Raw genomic sequence first — 14,903 nt, 5'->3', positions numbered from 1 at the left:
TCCCTGGTATGAATCCCACCTGATCATGATGTATGATTTTTTTGATGAATTGCTGAATTTTGGTTGCCAAAATTTTGTTTAGAATTTTTGCATCTATGTTCATCAGCGATATTGGCCTGTAGTTCTCTTTTTTCGTGGTGTCCTTGTCAGGTTTTGGTATCAGCATGATGTTGGCCTCATAGAATGTGTTAGGAAGTGTTCCATCTTCCCTAATTTTTTGGAATAGCTTGAAAAGGATATCTTCCTAATATTTCTTAATTCTTATTCTATAACCTACCTTTTCCCCACATAGTCCATGTGGTTAAGGGAAACTGACTACCCTGTTTCTAGGGTTGGATTTCGATTGGTTTACAACCAGTGCATTTGGTTTCCCTGGTCATAATGTTTGTGACCATGGTGGATGTTGGTGACGGTCATGGGAGAGGGCAAGATGTGATCTAAGCCAGTTTAGACCAGGTTGCTGGTTGGAACGCTGGGACAGAGATAGACCATTTCTGGATGTTCGTGGGGAAGCATGTAGCCCTGGGAGCCATTGGCAATTACCTTGTGTCCACAAGAAGAGATGGTTTTAGGGGGAGGTGGATTACGAGGAAGGCAGAGTGGGGAAATGGAAAGAAATCTGGTCTCTAGTGACATCAGTAAGCCACTGGGTTAGACCCACCCTAATGCTTGATCTACCTTTGGAATTTCTAGTTGGAGGAGCCAATAAATTCTGGGTTGAGTTGAGGTTTATTACTTGAAACCTAAAGCACCTGAAGCAATACAAGGGGATTACCTTTTATTGTGAGATTGCCTGGGTTTGATTCTTGGCTCTGCCAATTACTCGTGTGACTTTGAGCAAGTTTCTAAATCTCTCTGCCTCAGTTTTCTTTGTAGTAAGATTCCAGACGGATGAGAGACAGACCTTTATTTTCTTGAGCGGGAGAAAGCACTTGTGAACGGGAAAAATGGGAGAAGAAAATCACAAAATGTGTCCTCAGGCAAATCAGTTTCAGAAAAGAGTACATAAGAAAGGTGAAGATCTGGAAATAGAGTCCTTTATACTGTTCATGCTCACATATCCCTTGGAAAGCCTTTGTGGGCTCCTGGAGCTTTGCACAACCAGCTTAAAGACTGCTGGATTGTATGTTCAATGCAAGATAGGTAACTTTTATTTTTTTGAACAGCACATTAAGCTCTTGACACCAACCAGCCTGTGGTCAGCTAAGGAGGGCACATTAGACCACTCCATCAGCAAATATTTGCTGGGCATCTACCATATGCTGGAAGAAAACACCTCAATGACTTCAGGCACTTGAGGCTATGACTCTGAAGCTGTCTCTTTCCCAAACTTTTCTCCTGAGTTCTCTGTGCACTTATCCATTTGGGTGTCCTACACATTAAAGAAGTGAAAAGCAATAGGTAAAGTTAATTTTAATAATATATTTTATACAAACCAATCTGTCCAAAATATAATCATTTCAACATGGGCTCTATATGTAATCATATTAAGCCTTCAAAATTGGGTGTGTGTTTCACACTTCAGGCACATCTCCATTTGGTCCAGCCACATTTTTTTTTTTTTTTTAAGATTTTATTTTTTTTCCTTTTTCTCCCCAAAGTCCCCTGGTACATAGTTGTATATTCTTAGTTGTGGGTCCTTCCAGTCGTGACATGTGGGACGCCGCCTCAGCGTGGTCTGATGAGCAGTGCCATGTCCGCGCCCAGGATTCGAACTGACGAAACACTGGGCCGCCTGCAGCAGAGCGCGCGAACTTAACCACTCAGCCTCAGGGCCAGCCCCCTGGTCCAGCTACATTTGAAGTGCTCGCTAGCCACATGTAATCAGTAGCTGCCATCTTGGACGGTGAAGGTCTAGAATATATGAACACATTTAATAAGCCAAGGAAAATTACCCTTGACCCAGAAATGATCATTGTGTCTCTCAGAAGCTTGTTCTTTTTTCAAGGGCACCAAGCTTCTGAAACTTCAGGAGGAGTCTGAGGGGCACAGTGAGGGTGGAGGGGCCGTCTACTGGCCAATCCGGTTGCTCGCCTCCTTCCCAGCGTTCAGTAGGGTCACACGTGGGACAGTTGTTCTCCCATGCATCAAAGGATATTGATAGCTATTTTCGAATCTTCAGGAATCACAGTGATTAGATTTTTATTGTGAAAATGAAAGAAGTGATATGAGCATGCTATAGACTGAACGTGTCTCCCCAAAATTCATATGTTGAAATCTCATCTCCAAGGTGGTGGTATTTGGAAATGGGGCCTTTGGGAGATGATTAGGCCATGAAGACAGAACCCTCATGAATAGGATTAATGCCCTGATAGTAGAGACTCCAGAGAGCTCCCTCACCCTTCCTTCATGTGAGGGCCTTGTGAGAAGACGGCCATCTATGAACAAGGAAGTGCCTCTCAGCAGACACAGAATCTTCCTGCCCTTGGTCTTGGACTTCCCAGCCCCTAGAACTGTGAGAAATAAATTTCTGTTGTTTATAAGTCACCCGGTCTATGGTGTCCCATTGCAGTAGCCTGAGTGGACTAAGACGGAGAATAGGTCGTGGACTAACTGTTGGAGTGGTTTGTTCCAGATCACCAAACCCTTTAAACCCTCGACTGAGGAGGACCCTAGAGGAGACTGCTGGCGACATGCGTGGAGGTTCAACGAGTGGGCCGCCTCCTCTCTTTCTGACTGTTACCATCCCTTTGGGAGTCTCTCTCTTTGGATACTGCTGTGTCTGCCTCCTTGTCCGTCTCTAAATGAAGCCTGTCCCAGTGAAGGGCAGATAAAATGTATGGAGAATCAGAGATGGCTCTTCTCTTCGTCTGTTTGGGCTCCTCCCATTAACAAAATTCTGTAGACTGGGTGACTTAAACAACAGGAATGTTGTTTCTCACAGTTCTGGAGGCTAGAAGTCCAAGATGAGGGTGCCAGCGTGGGTTCTGGTGATGGCTCCCTTCCTGGCTTGCAGAAGGCTGTCTTATCTCTGTGTCCTCACATGGCAGAGAGAGCAAGCTGTCTGGTGTCTCCTTTTTTTTTTTTTCTTTTTTTTTTGTGAGGAAGATTAGCCCTGAGCTAACATCTGCTCCCAATCCTTTTTGCTGAGGAAGACTGGCCCTGAGCTAACACCTATGCCCATCTTCCTCCACTTTATATGTGGGATGCTTACCACAGCATGGCATGCCAAGCAGTGCCATATATGCACCCCGGATCCGAACCTGCGGACCCCAGGCTGCCAAAGTGGAAAGTGCACTGTTAACTGCTGTGCCACTGGGCTGGCCCCTGGTGTCTCCTTTTATAAGGGTGCTAATCTCATCTTCAGGACCCTACCCTCATGACCTCATCTGTACCGAATTCCCTCCATAAGGCCCACATCCAAATATGGTCACACTAAGGATTAAGCTTCAACACACGGATGGAGGGGGACAGAACTCAGGGCACAGCAGCTAGTAAATGTAAGAAAATTTAACCTATTTAACCCCACTGACAAAAACAAAATGTAGATGAAAACGAGTTACAGTTTTCTGCCCATCAAATCAACAAAAATAGAAGTTTTCTAATTCGGAGTGTTGGCAAGGTGAAGTGGACACTCCCATTGGCTGCTAATGGGAGTATAAATTGATAATACTTTTTTAGAAAGCAATTTTCAAATATGTATGAAGAACTTCAAAATATACCTCTTGATTCTATATTCTTGTAGAAATCTATCCTAAGGAAATAGAGATGAAGATGTGTACATTTCATCATTAGTAGCGATAATTAATATGTACATCATATAATTTTTAATAATGGGAAAAAGTTAGAAACAACCTAAATGGCCGACCATTTAGAAACTGTTAAACATTTATAGTACTATCTTTTGCAATAGATTATTCAACCTCAAAACATGATGTTTTGAAGAATTTTTGATGGTACATAAAAAAATGTTCACAATATAATAGTTAGGCAGAAAAAAAAGAGGCAATACAAAATTATATACAGTATGATCCTAATTTTAATTTTGTACAAAATATGTGCATTGAGGAAAGACTGGAATTAAAATTTTTACTAGAAGTTACTTCTGGTTGGCAGGATGATGGTTGATTTTTATTTTTTTCTTTGTATTTCTTCTGAATTTTCCGAATTACGTAGAGCATCCACTGTTTTTATAATCAGAAGATATGTTCTTATATTAAAACAAAATAATGAAATGCTGGCCTAAGTGTAGGAAAAAAATGCCTCCTTTTTTGCTTTCCCAAACTGTTATCAAATGAACTTTACTGATGGAGAATTAGGAATAAACAAAGAAAACACAGGAAGTGTAAGAGCAGTCATTGCTGGGAAGCGTTGGTTTCTCATCCCAGGAGCCAGCTGGCGGGCCTGATTGCAGGCCTGTGTCTGGTCTCTCTGGGACCAGGGCCCTCTGGCCTCTGGCTGCACGGCTGAGGTCTCCTGGCACCCTGTTTCGTAGACGCCAGCCTCTGTCCCAGCCGGCACCTTCACAAAACCCTCTTACTCTGGTCCAGCTTCCAGGTAGGCCTGTGTGTAGCTAAGTGCATCCTGGTAGGTTTCCAAATGTTTTTTTTAGCAGAATCCCAGGGTTCTCAGGACCCCTATGGGGAATGCTCTACAGGTCGAGAAAAGGCACTGGGGAGGAAGAGAGCTCTGCCTCTTCGCTTTACACCAATCCTGCAACATCTGAAGCGACTCTGCTTTAATCTGTATTATCTTTGGGGATTCCCATGAGTTTGTCTTTTTTTTTAAAGATTTTTTTTCTGAGTTAAAAAATGAACTTGAAACCACTGAGACCAATCACCATGGTTCTGTCAGTAAATAATCTCTTCTTTCGTGGTTCATGCCCTCGGTGTTGCAGTGAGCTAGGCTTTTCCCTCATAGGCCATCGGTATCGGGTATGGCTTTCATGCAATCTACATGTGTTGTTTATACAAAACGTATAAGCATAGAGATATACGATGGCCTTTTTTTAGACCTTGGAGACAAATATTTTCTTAAACTTTAGTATTAGATTTGAAATAAATGAACAAAATCATCAAATACTTGGAAATTGGGGCAATAAAATATTTACTCTCTCAATAGTATTGTAAGATTCAGGAAAAATATATTTTAGAAATTCAAAGATTTTAAAAAATGTCTGCATGTAGATACTCGGAGCCTGCACCCAGATAGAACCGTGGGAAAACGGAGGATTGCCTTCTGATCTCTCACCCTCTCTACGGTCATCATTGCTCTCTCTGAGAACTCTGAGATGCTCATCCCGCCGCTGGTGGAATCGCCTTCCTTGGAGATAGTCCTTCCAAAAGACATTTGCATCTTAAAAGATATCATTAAGATAGGGGCCCACACAACGACGCCCTATTGGTAGAATTCCAGACAGTAGGTCATTAAAAATATTTAGAAATTGGATTCTCCCTCAATTTTCTATTGGGCAGAAGTCAGCACACTGTCTACAAACCAGGCCTGCCCCGCAGGGACCAAAGACGGGCGAGATATTATGGACAGAGTGTCTACAAAATTATTAGGCAGCTATACAGAGCGAGACTGTATCTGAGAGCGAAAAAGTGCTCTTCAAATTGTGAGCTCAGATTTCAGTTTACGTCTAGATTAAAGGAGATTGCAACACCAGATCTGCCCAGCAGAGGGTGGAATTAAGTTACAAATCATGATTTTTAGGCAAAGTTTTCTATTTTTAGAAATAAGTAAATACAAAACAGTTTTTTTTTTATTTTTGTGACTTTTATGCAGCTTTTATGCTTTATGTTTCTTCCATGGTTAAGTTTCCAATCTGTATTTTTAAAAATACCATATTTATTTCTAAATCACATAGACTCTCTTACGGAGTATTTTTTTTAAAGAGGCTAATTGGTGCAAATATTTTCCAGACATGCAAGATTCAGGAATTACTGAATGTTCGAGCAAGAGACCACCGGCCGCTGAAGGAGAGAGGGAACTGGTTATACTGACTCATTTTGTTGGACTTTGGGGCGAGAAGGTTGTGGCTTCTCCTGGGGGCGGTTATGTTTGCTGAGCTCCCTCCGCCCAGCCGGCTACTTCACAGATGCATTTCCAGAGGCAAACCCATGAGACTCTTAAATAACCAGAAAGCACGTGATTTATTATTTCTCCAGTAACAATTCGCTTATCTAGGGGTTAGACGGCTGGTGACTGGCTACCCGTCGGGCAAGGAAGCCAGCGGGTGTCAGAAGCTGTCGTCTTGATCTCACCTGGCAGAGACTGCATCTCCTCACCTGTTGGGTCTGCCCTAAGACCCCTCAAGTTCTGGCCTTGAGGGGCTGCTGCTCCTCCCTGAGGCCCCTTCTGATGGCTAAGCCAGTTGGTCCCTCTCAATAATCTTCAATATCCTTTCAGTTACAGAGTTCCTAAAATAAAATTTGGCACCCGTTATTTAAATGTCAACAAGACACAGAAGCCCCTTTATTTTCAAATTTTTAACTTACTAACCTCCACAGAAACAAATGAAGTCGTCTCCTGGAACAGCAGTACGCCACTCCATCCCTACCGTAGATGGGGAGGGCAGGCGTGTGTGAGCCGTCACTCCGGACCTCGTTTTGGGAGTTGGGGTGGGTAGGGAGATAGAAGGGACTTTGAACAGTGTCTGGGAACTTAAACCTGGTCCTAAGTAAAGGGGCTTCTGTAACTGCGTGATTCCGACATCGCATTTTTAAAAGCAATCTCTTCTAAAAACAAACAAACAAGGTGCAAACTATATGTTGATTATTTGACCGTCTGTTTAAAAGAAGAACGTATTTCTGGGTTTGCATCTGAATAAAATATTTCCAGGTAGATCACATGAAGGAAAGGCCCCTCAAGTTCTGGAGGAAGATACGTGTGAGCGCCTCAACTTCGTGTGAGCACCTGGGACGGGCAAGGGGGCAGCTTTGGCTTTGTAGTTTAAAAACCTGCTAGCTCCATGGATCCCCTGGGCCTTCTTTGCCTCATCTGTGAAATCCAGAAGCAAGAGCATATGCTTTAAAAGTCAAGGTTGTCCCTGGGGGGATCTTGGAAACCAGCTGAACTGTGGCTCTCTAATGTTGGGCCGTCTGCTGTCTTTGGCCATGTGATTTGCTGTCTTTGGCCACGTGATCTTGCTGGGGTTTGATCATGAATGACCCGTTGGGTCTAGAGGAGGACCAGTCTCAGGTCCTCGTATAGAACTCTGGCTTCTTCACGGAGTGGCTCAGTCTGCTTCTCTCTCGCATTAGTCCTCTGCTCTAGACAAACTGGTCTGTGCACCTGAGGCTTTGCTCCGGCCAAGAAAAAGGCTCTTAACCTGCAAGCCCCCTGCCCTCTCCTTGCCATTTGCAAGTGTCTCCAACTGCTGAGGTCCCCACAAACATTTGATGATCCCTTTTATCTTTGCATTCATGGAGCAATTATTTTCTTCATTGCTATTTAGGCCCTTAGCATATTTCACTATATTTATCTGAGTATCTACAAAGATACGCAGGATTTGTTCTCTTAGGTGTCTTCTGTCTACCCACAGTTCCAGACAGTTACTGTCTTGCAATTTATATTTAAACGATTGTTCGGTCAAATTCTCTCCTCCTAACCATTTCCCCCCAAACGCATTTGTCCTAATCTCTTCTATTACACTTGGTGTAAAGTGACTCTCTCTTTCTTTGTCATCACACTGGCCTTTGAACGGTACCGGGGAAAATTTTTAAACTTCTTTTCTCTTTGTCCAGGTCTTGTCCTCTAATGGAGGTGATAATTAGCAGTGGAATGGTTAAAAATAATGATGACGGCTTGCTATCATTATTATCTGTTGAGCAGCGCTTGTTTTGTGCTAGACACCATTCAAAGTACTTTACACAGATTAATTCATTTAATTCCCATGATAGCCCTATGACACGTGTACCTTTATTATCCCACGTATGGTTGAGGAAACAGAGGAACAGAGAAGTCACTTGTCAGAGGTTACAGACTAGAAGATTGCAGATGCAGGATTTAAACCCAGGGCCTCCACCCACTGTGTTATCTTGCTCCTTGAAAGATGAGTAGTAGTGAAAAGGAAGAGAAACAACTGTGCTGGATAAAGCCACGTTTGTCGTCAGTGCCCAGACATCTTTCAAAATGTTTGAGAAATATTGGCGACTGAGATGAGGGACACAGAGCCAAAAGAAATTGGAGGATTGCGCAATTGTTCTGTGAGTTTACAAGCTGGAGAAAGCCAATCTGGATAATGAAGTAGTGGTCTTTTTCGTCCTCAGTTGTGTAAGTTTTTACTGAGAAGGCTAGCAATAATAAAGCCCTGATTAACGTTTCTGAGAGTCAAACATTCCCCTTGTGGGAACGTTTGCCTGTTTCACTTCTGCTTATAAAAACTGAGCTAATGGCTTTGTAATTTTTATTTTCACTGAGCAGGAAAAAAGCTAACTATGCTTTCTGATTGGCATGTAGCTACGCGCTGTTCACACACTAATATAGAAAGCCTCAGGCGAGTCTGTTTTGCCCACTGGGAAGCTATGAACAGTGAGATTTCTTATGCAAAAAGCGAACGTTTGAAGTACGCTAGTTTCGCATGCCTGTATTAGCATTCCAGAAACTTGTCCTTTCGACTTGAGTTGACTTCTGCAGGATAACTTTTCAGGAAAAGTAGTTTTCTGATCTGTGGTGGTTGGAAAAATAAAGAAATAAGCAGTTTCCTGTAATCATTATCGGATCCCAACTTTCTTAATAATTCACCTTAAAGCTGAGCTCCATTGAGACACCAGTTCTCAGACTTTAGCGAGCAGAGGAATCACCTGGGGAACTGATCAAAATGCGCGTTCTGGGCCCCATCCTCAGAGACCCCAGGTGATTCTGATGCAGGCCTCCTCAGCGTGCCAGGAGACGATGAAGGAGGGGGCATGGAGTGGGGAGTAGAGAAACTCAGGACTCGGGGACCCAGGCACAAAAGTGCCAGAAAGTAGGTGGGCCAGTCATCAGGGCTGCTCAGGGAGCTGTCTGAAGTCTGGCCTCCAGGTAACAGAAGGCCTCAGCTCCTAGGTAACAGGGGACCACTCAAATCTAGCTTGCACCTATGGTGACAACCCCTGATCTCCCGTGCAACCGTATTCTCTAGGTTTGGGGGAGAAGGAAGTCAGTCAGCCGATGGCTGAGTGCTCACCTCGAGCAGCTGGGGTGGGGCAAGGTCAGGAGCAGCTGGACAGGGAGAGACACCTACGTCTTACCATTTTACCATTTTGTTTTGCCTTAGTCTTAAGGGCTGGGTTTCCAGCCTGCAGGCTGCACACTAAGACGGGGACATGAAGCTATTGCAAAGGGGGAAACGCTGCGCAGGGTCCAATCAGGAGAAATTACACCCCTTTTTTTAGAGGAATGCTATGAGAACTGCTGAGGGTCTAAGACAGGACCCCCAGGCTGGGATCTGCTCACACCTGGTCTGTGAAAGTGTGATGAACTCTGCATTCTTCCTACGTGGAAGCAGGGCCCAAGAAACCGCCTACTCACCCCTGCCCCCCGCCAGGAGGCAGTGAACCAAAAAGGCAAAGAGGAATGTCTAAGGAGGATTCCAGGGGGCTTCTGTGGGATGGGTGCTGTAAACCTTTTTCTGTCTCCAATGGAGAGAGAGTCAATAATTCTGTATGTCTCACCAGTACTTCTACAGGAAGTTTCTTCTTTTGGGAGAAATAAGATGGCAGCAGCTTTCTGAGATCCCTATCTGTGCTTTAAACGTTATCTTAGATCTAGGAAGTCATTTGTTTTCCACCTGTGTGAACTAGGCTGCCACTTTTCAAATATAACTCTGTAGATGTTGTGACAGATAAAATGCAAATACATTTTTTTAAGACATCTTGAATTCACAGATTTTTTTTTTTTTTTTGGTGAGGAAGATCGTCCCTGCATTAACATCTGTGCCAGTCTTCCTCTATTTTGTACGTGGGTCACTGCCACGGCGTGACTGAGGAGTGGTGTAGGTCTGTGCTTGGATCCGAACTGGTGAACCTGGGCCACTGAAGCAGATCTCAGAACTTTAACCACTACGCCTCGCGGCCAGCCCCCCACAGTAGATTTGGATGGTAGTTTTCTCAATCCCTTTTGTGTTTGGGTCTGTGGAATTTTTTGACTTTCAAAAGGAGTTCCTCATACTTAAAAAGGGTAGAAACCACTGACATAAGATATCACGACAATGTCTTCAATTTGACCGTAGAGTATGCCTCACATAACGCAGAACCCTGAGCAGGGACCCTTCGTTGTGTCATTTACGATGGATTTTCTTTGAAAGAGTAAAAGTGAACTGCATTTTGGTTTGATTTCAGCAAAACATTAACACTGAATGAATGCTCAGGGGTGTCTATAATGCATGTTTACTTAAAAAACTGTCACATTATTTGGCTCTGTCATTGTATGAGAGAAACGTCTACCTGTTGCTTAGTAAGAACGTGCGAATCCAGAAGTACTGACTCCGTTTCGTCTTCCCCAGGCTCTGTTATGTGGTGTACTTGTTACGTGCCCTGAGGACCCGCTGAGATATTTAGAGGAAACGATCATTACTATAATGGAAAGCGGTCTCGAAAGTCTCCTTTGGTAAGTGTTGTTTTGATCTATAGTAAGGAGATATTTTATTTTGAAGGTAAAACGCTCATTGTCTGGTATCAAAAAAGGTTTTGCAACGAATGCTTCCAATCTTAAGGCTGCTGAAGAATCCTTCCAAAGGCTTTTAAGTCCCAAAGACTTCAACAGGAACATTTCCCTCCTGTTCTCAGCTTGAGAAATATAGGGTGCTCTCATCAATAATGTGCTCATAGGGCAGTTTATTTCAAGTTGGGGATGAGGAAAGGGAGGCATGCCCTCTTGGGGAGCCTGGCAAAATCTTGAGGGGGGTAGTTTGAAAAAGCCCTCCAGGTGATTCTGATATACTTCTCCCAAGGGGAAGTGTCTTTTCCTTGCCCTCTCTTACACTCCACCTGTATAGATCACTGATTTAATTATGGAACTAACTACTATGAAATAAAATAAAAAAATTTTTTTTTTTTTGGTGTGGAAGATTGGCCCTGAGCTAATATTTGTGCCAATCTTCCTCTGTTTTGTATGCGGGATGTCACCACAGCATGGCTTGATGAGCAGTGTGTAGGTCATGCCCGGGATCTGAACCCATGAACCTTGAGCTGCCGAAGCAGAGCATGTGAACCCAACCCCTACACCACTGAGTTGACCCAAAATGAAATAAATTTTTGACTATGTTTTATGACTTTATTAAAGGGATATGTACATTGATCCATCAATGAAACCAAAAATTCGGAGATTGTCTGAAACTTACATGGAACGTCTTTTTGGACTGGAAGATCAGCTGGTGAGTGTTAGTAATCAAGCGTTCTAAAATACACATCTTCAGTTTTGGTGGAAGCTCTCAAATAGATTTTAGATTTTATGAGAGGTGTGAGGTCAGACTGTTTTTGGAACTGGGTCGGTCTGTTTTCACTCAGAAAAGTGAAGGAACGTCACACACACACACACACACACACACACACACACACAGCGCCACACTTGTAGTAACCTCCCCAAATTTTGTAGGAACATTTAGACAGGCGTTTATTCTTCCTCTTTCTGATGGAACCTTTCTACTCAATTTCTCCCTTTGCCTTTCTCCTACTCCTCCTGTCTTGCATCTTTATAATGATAAAAATAGCATTATGGAAAGCTTTAAAGGAGGATTTTTCCTTCCTTTCTAATCTAGTACTTCCTTCTGTGGTCCATCCCCCCTCCATTCTCTATGCCATCTGCCTTGGAGTTATGCTCATAAATATGTGGCCAAAACATTAGTGAGATCCAACTTAAAAGCCAGACTGATGGTTAGTAAAAGGAATGACCAGCCCCAACGCTGGCTTTGATCCTGTAAAGAGGGCAAAGAAGTAGTTCAGGATGCGGAGACTTTTAGAGCAAAGACTGTGTGTCTAAGAGAAGCTAAGATAGCAAAAGGCATTTGGGGAGAGAAATACCAACACCAATTAGATGCGTATGGGACCACGCGTGATGCCTCTGGATCCCAGGCAGGTGTCTCGGGAAGCGCAGGCAGAGCTGGGGAGCTGCCGGTGAAGCTGGGCATTGAAAAGTGGAGTGAAAGCCACAGTTGAGGGAGGTGCTGGGGGCTGGGAACAGTCTGAAGCATCATTTAGAAGAATACATGGAGAGTAACACTGGATCCTAATCAGTGGTCTGCAACAGAGAGACAGAAATAGAGGCGTGGGATATTTCTGCCAAGCCTGGGATGATTCTGCAGCACCGATACACTGGGAAAAACCCACACGTCTGATCCTAGTTGATCTGACTTTACTGTCAACCACAGACCTGTGATCAATTATGGAGTGCAAATATCTGCAGGCTGTGTTCTTGGAGAGGTTTGCGGGGGATCTCAGGAGCTGAGGGACAGACCTAGGGGATGGAATTCTAGGTCCTCCCATCCCCACCCCTTATGCTCTAGAATAGTTTCATTTTGAGTATAATGGCACATGAAAAAAACTTGAAAACCGTTGCTATAAGATACTAAAATTATTAAAAACCGCTGATCTAGAGGGATGAACCTCATTGTCAATATTTGAAAGCAGTCTTATAAAATGCAATCAGATCATGTCCAGTGTCTAACTCGAAGCCTCTAGAGAATTTTTAAAAAATTGCACAGAATTCCAAGACACACCATAGCCACTTCAAACCTAAAGTTTTATTAGAAAAGGAATTCTCAGAGACGTTTCGTGACATTGAAAGCACAAAGGATAAAACATTGAAAGCTGATGCAGACTTACAAAGGGGTATGACAGTTCACCGAGGTGTAGAAAAGATGCCCACTTCACAGCATAAGTTAGGAAAAACAGAAACCAGCTGTGACTTTGGAAAATGTAAATCTCCAGGTGCATGGCGTTGCTTAGTCTGAGGGCTCAGCATAGGTTAGATATGTATTAATTCATTTCTCCTCCACCCTCAGAGAAAAATGAAAAGTTGGTTTTTTTTTTTAACAAAGAAATAAGATTCTTTAATCCTCAATGTTTCTAATATTTTAAATGACCGTGTACTCAATAAATATGAGCTTTGCTTTTTCCCCATTTTTCCTTCCTATACAGTTATAAATGCCAGTAAGAGAGTTTTTAATGTTTTGACAATTCATTTTAAAGAACACCACCAAGTGTAATTTTTCCCATTGATTGTTAAGCTTGCTTTGCGTGGTTTCAGTGCGCAGGCGTTTTTATGGTCTCCTACTTCACAGTTCTGCACAGCAGGAACTGCCTGTATATGCCTATTTATAAATATGTATTTGTCTCTATTTGTGCAAACAGAGAAGATTGAATGGAAACTGTGAGTAAGGCAAATAGTTACAGAAAAAAATGGGAACTGTTCTCATAACGGCAGATAGAAAGACAGTTTAACTGTGTGTTTCAAGATGAAAGAATCAACCATTGTTTGGAGGAAACTAATTTCGCAGATTGGATTCTCATTTCTTGGGAAATGAAATCTCCAGATGGGCCTACTAATTACAAGAAGAAGAGGCCTCTATAACACTACCTTTTTGTTATGGAAAAATTCAAACATAACACAAAAGTGTTGTGATCCCCCGTCATGCAGCTTAAACAATAATCAACATTTTGCCAGTCTTGTTAATTATTCTCCTCTCCCTCTTTTTTGCTGGAGTGTTAGAAAGCAAATCCTAGGAAATGTATTATTTTACCAGTAGTAAATACTTCAATGTGCATCTCTAACAGGAAAGGACATTTTTACAGAACATACCACAGTGTCTTTGTCTACAAAATTAGCAATAATTCCCGAATATCATCTAGTGCTGATAATATTCAGATATATTCCATATTCAGTCCATATTTGGATTTCCCAAATTGTCTCAAAAATGCCTTTTTATGTATGGCTCTGGTAAGTTGAAATCCATACAGGGTCCACATAATGCACTTGGCTGTCTCTGGAAACCTACAATAGTTTTCCTTTCTTATTTTTTCCATGCCACTTACTTATTGAAAGAAACAGATCATTTGCCATGTAAAATGTCCCACATTCTCATTATTTCCTCTGGCATCATTTTCATTTATTCTGTTTCTTCTATTTCCTGCAAGTTTGTAGTTAGATCTACAAACTTGATATTCAAGTTCTTTTTTTCCTTTTTTTCTCTTGGTAATAAGAATATGCATACGGAGTGTTATGTTTTTCTTAGTGCATCATTTCAGGAGGCATCTATGGTCTGGTTGACCTCTCTCTTTTTTTTTTTTTTGATGTTTGCTCTGAGCTAACATCAGTTGCCAATCTTCCTCTCTCTCTTTTTTTTTTTGTCTCCCCAAAGCCCCAGTACCTAGTTGTAGATTCTAGTTCCAAATCCTCCTGGTTCTTCTATGTGAGCTGCCACGACAGCATGGCTATGGTTCCATGACTGGGAACTGAACCTGGGCTGCCAAAGCAGAGTGCGTTGAACTTTAACTGCTAGACCATCATGGCTGGCTCTGGTTGACCCACTTTTAATGACTCTTGTTTCCTATAGACGCTAATGTGATTGGTTATTAGTCTTGTTCTACCACTTTTCAATTTTGTATAACATTACATGGCAACAAAATAAAAAAAAATGAGAAATATTCGGAGGAGCATTGCTTCCATTTCTTCTTCTTCATCCTCCCTATTCGATCCCTTTCTCTAGGTAACAAATTTTAGTAGTTTTTAATTTATCCTTACATTGTTTATTTTTGAAAAATATGAGCAAATACACTCTATTCTCCTCCTCTTTGGCTTCTTAATACACATCAATGAATAAGAGCCATAAACTGCAAGGGAAACAAACAATCTATTTGTGGTCTCAAGAACTGTAATTGAGGAGACACAGATTTGAGTAGAAAATCAAATGTGCTCTGATTACAGGAGAGGGGCTCAGGGTTTTTATGGGGAAAAGGGAGGAAGATAAGATAAGTTGTAAT

At 42.4% G+C, this 14,903-nt stretch overlaps 1 protein-coding gene across 10 annotated transcripts in view; it reads left to right on the top strand.

The window, feature by feature from the left end:
* The window catches only part of FBXL13 (F-box and leucine rich repeat protein 13), a 210,131-nt gene that overhangs the window by 5,188 nt on the left and 190,040 nt on the right, over positions 1-14,903 (top strand). For all 10 annotated transcript variants that reach the window (XR_011438076.1, XR_011438077.1, XR_011438078.1 and 7 more), the window contains exons 2-3: positions 10,430-10,533; positions 11,209-11,299. Coding sequence is in view for 7 of the 10 variants with exons in the window: in XM_023638836.2 (XP_023494604.2) it covers positions 10,430-10,533; positions 11,209-11,299 (195 nt within the window). In the remaining 3 variants the exon portion in view is untranslated. The remainder of the gene's footprint in view (positions 1-10,429; positions 10,534-11,208; positions 11,300-14,903) is intronic.

This window comes from Equus caballus, chromosome 4 (genome assembly GCF_041296265.1).
Source record: "Equus caballus isolate H_3958 breed thoroughbred chromosome 4, TB-T2T, whole genome shotgun sequence".
NCBI classification, from domain to species: Eukaryota; Metazoa; Chordata; class Mammalia; order Perissodactyla; family Equidae; genus Equus; species Equus caballus.
Note: the sequence above shows the minus strand (reverse complement) of the source record. Positions and strands in the feature narration are given on the sequence as shown.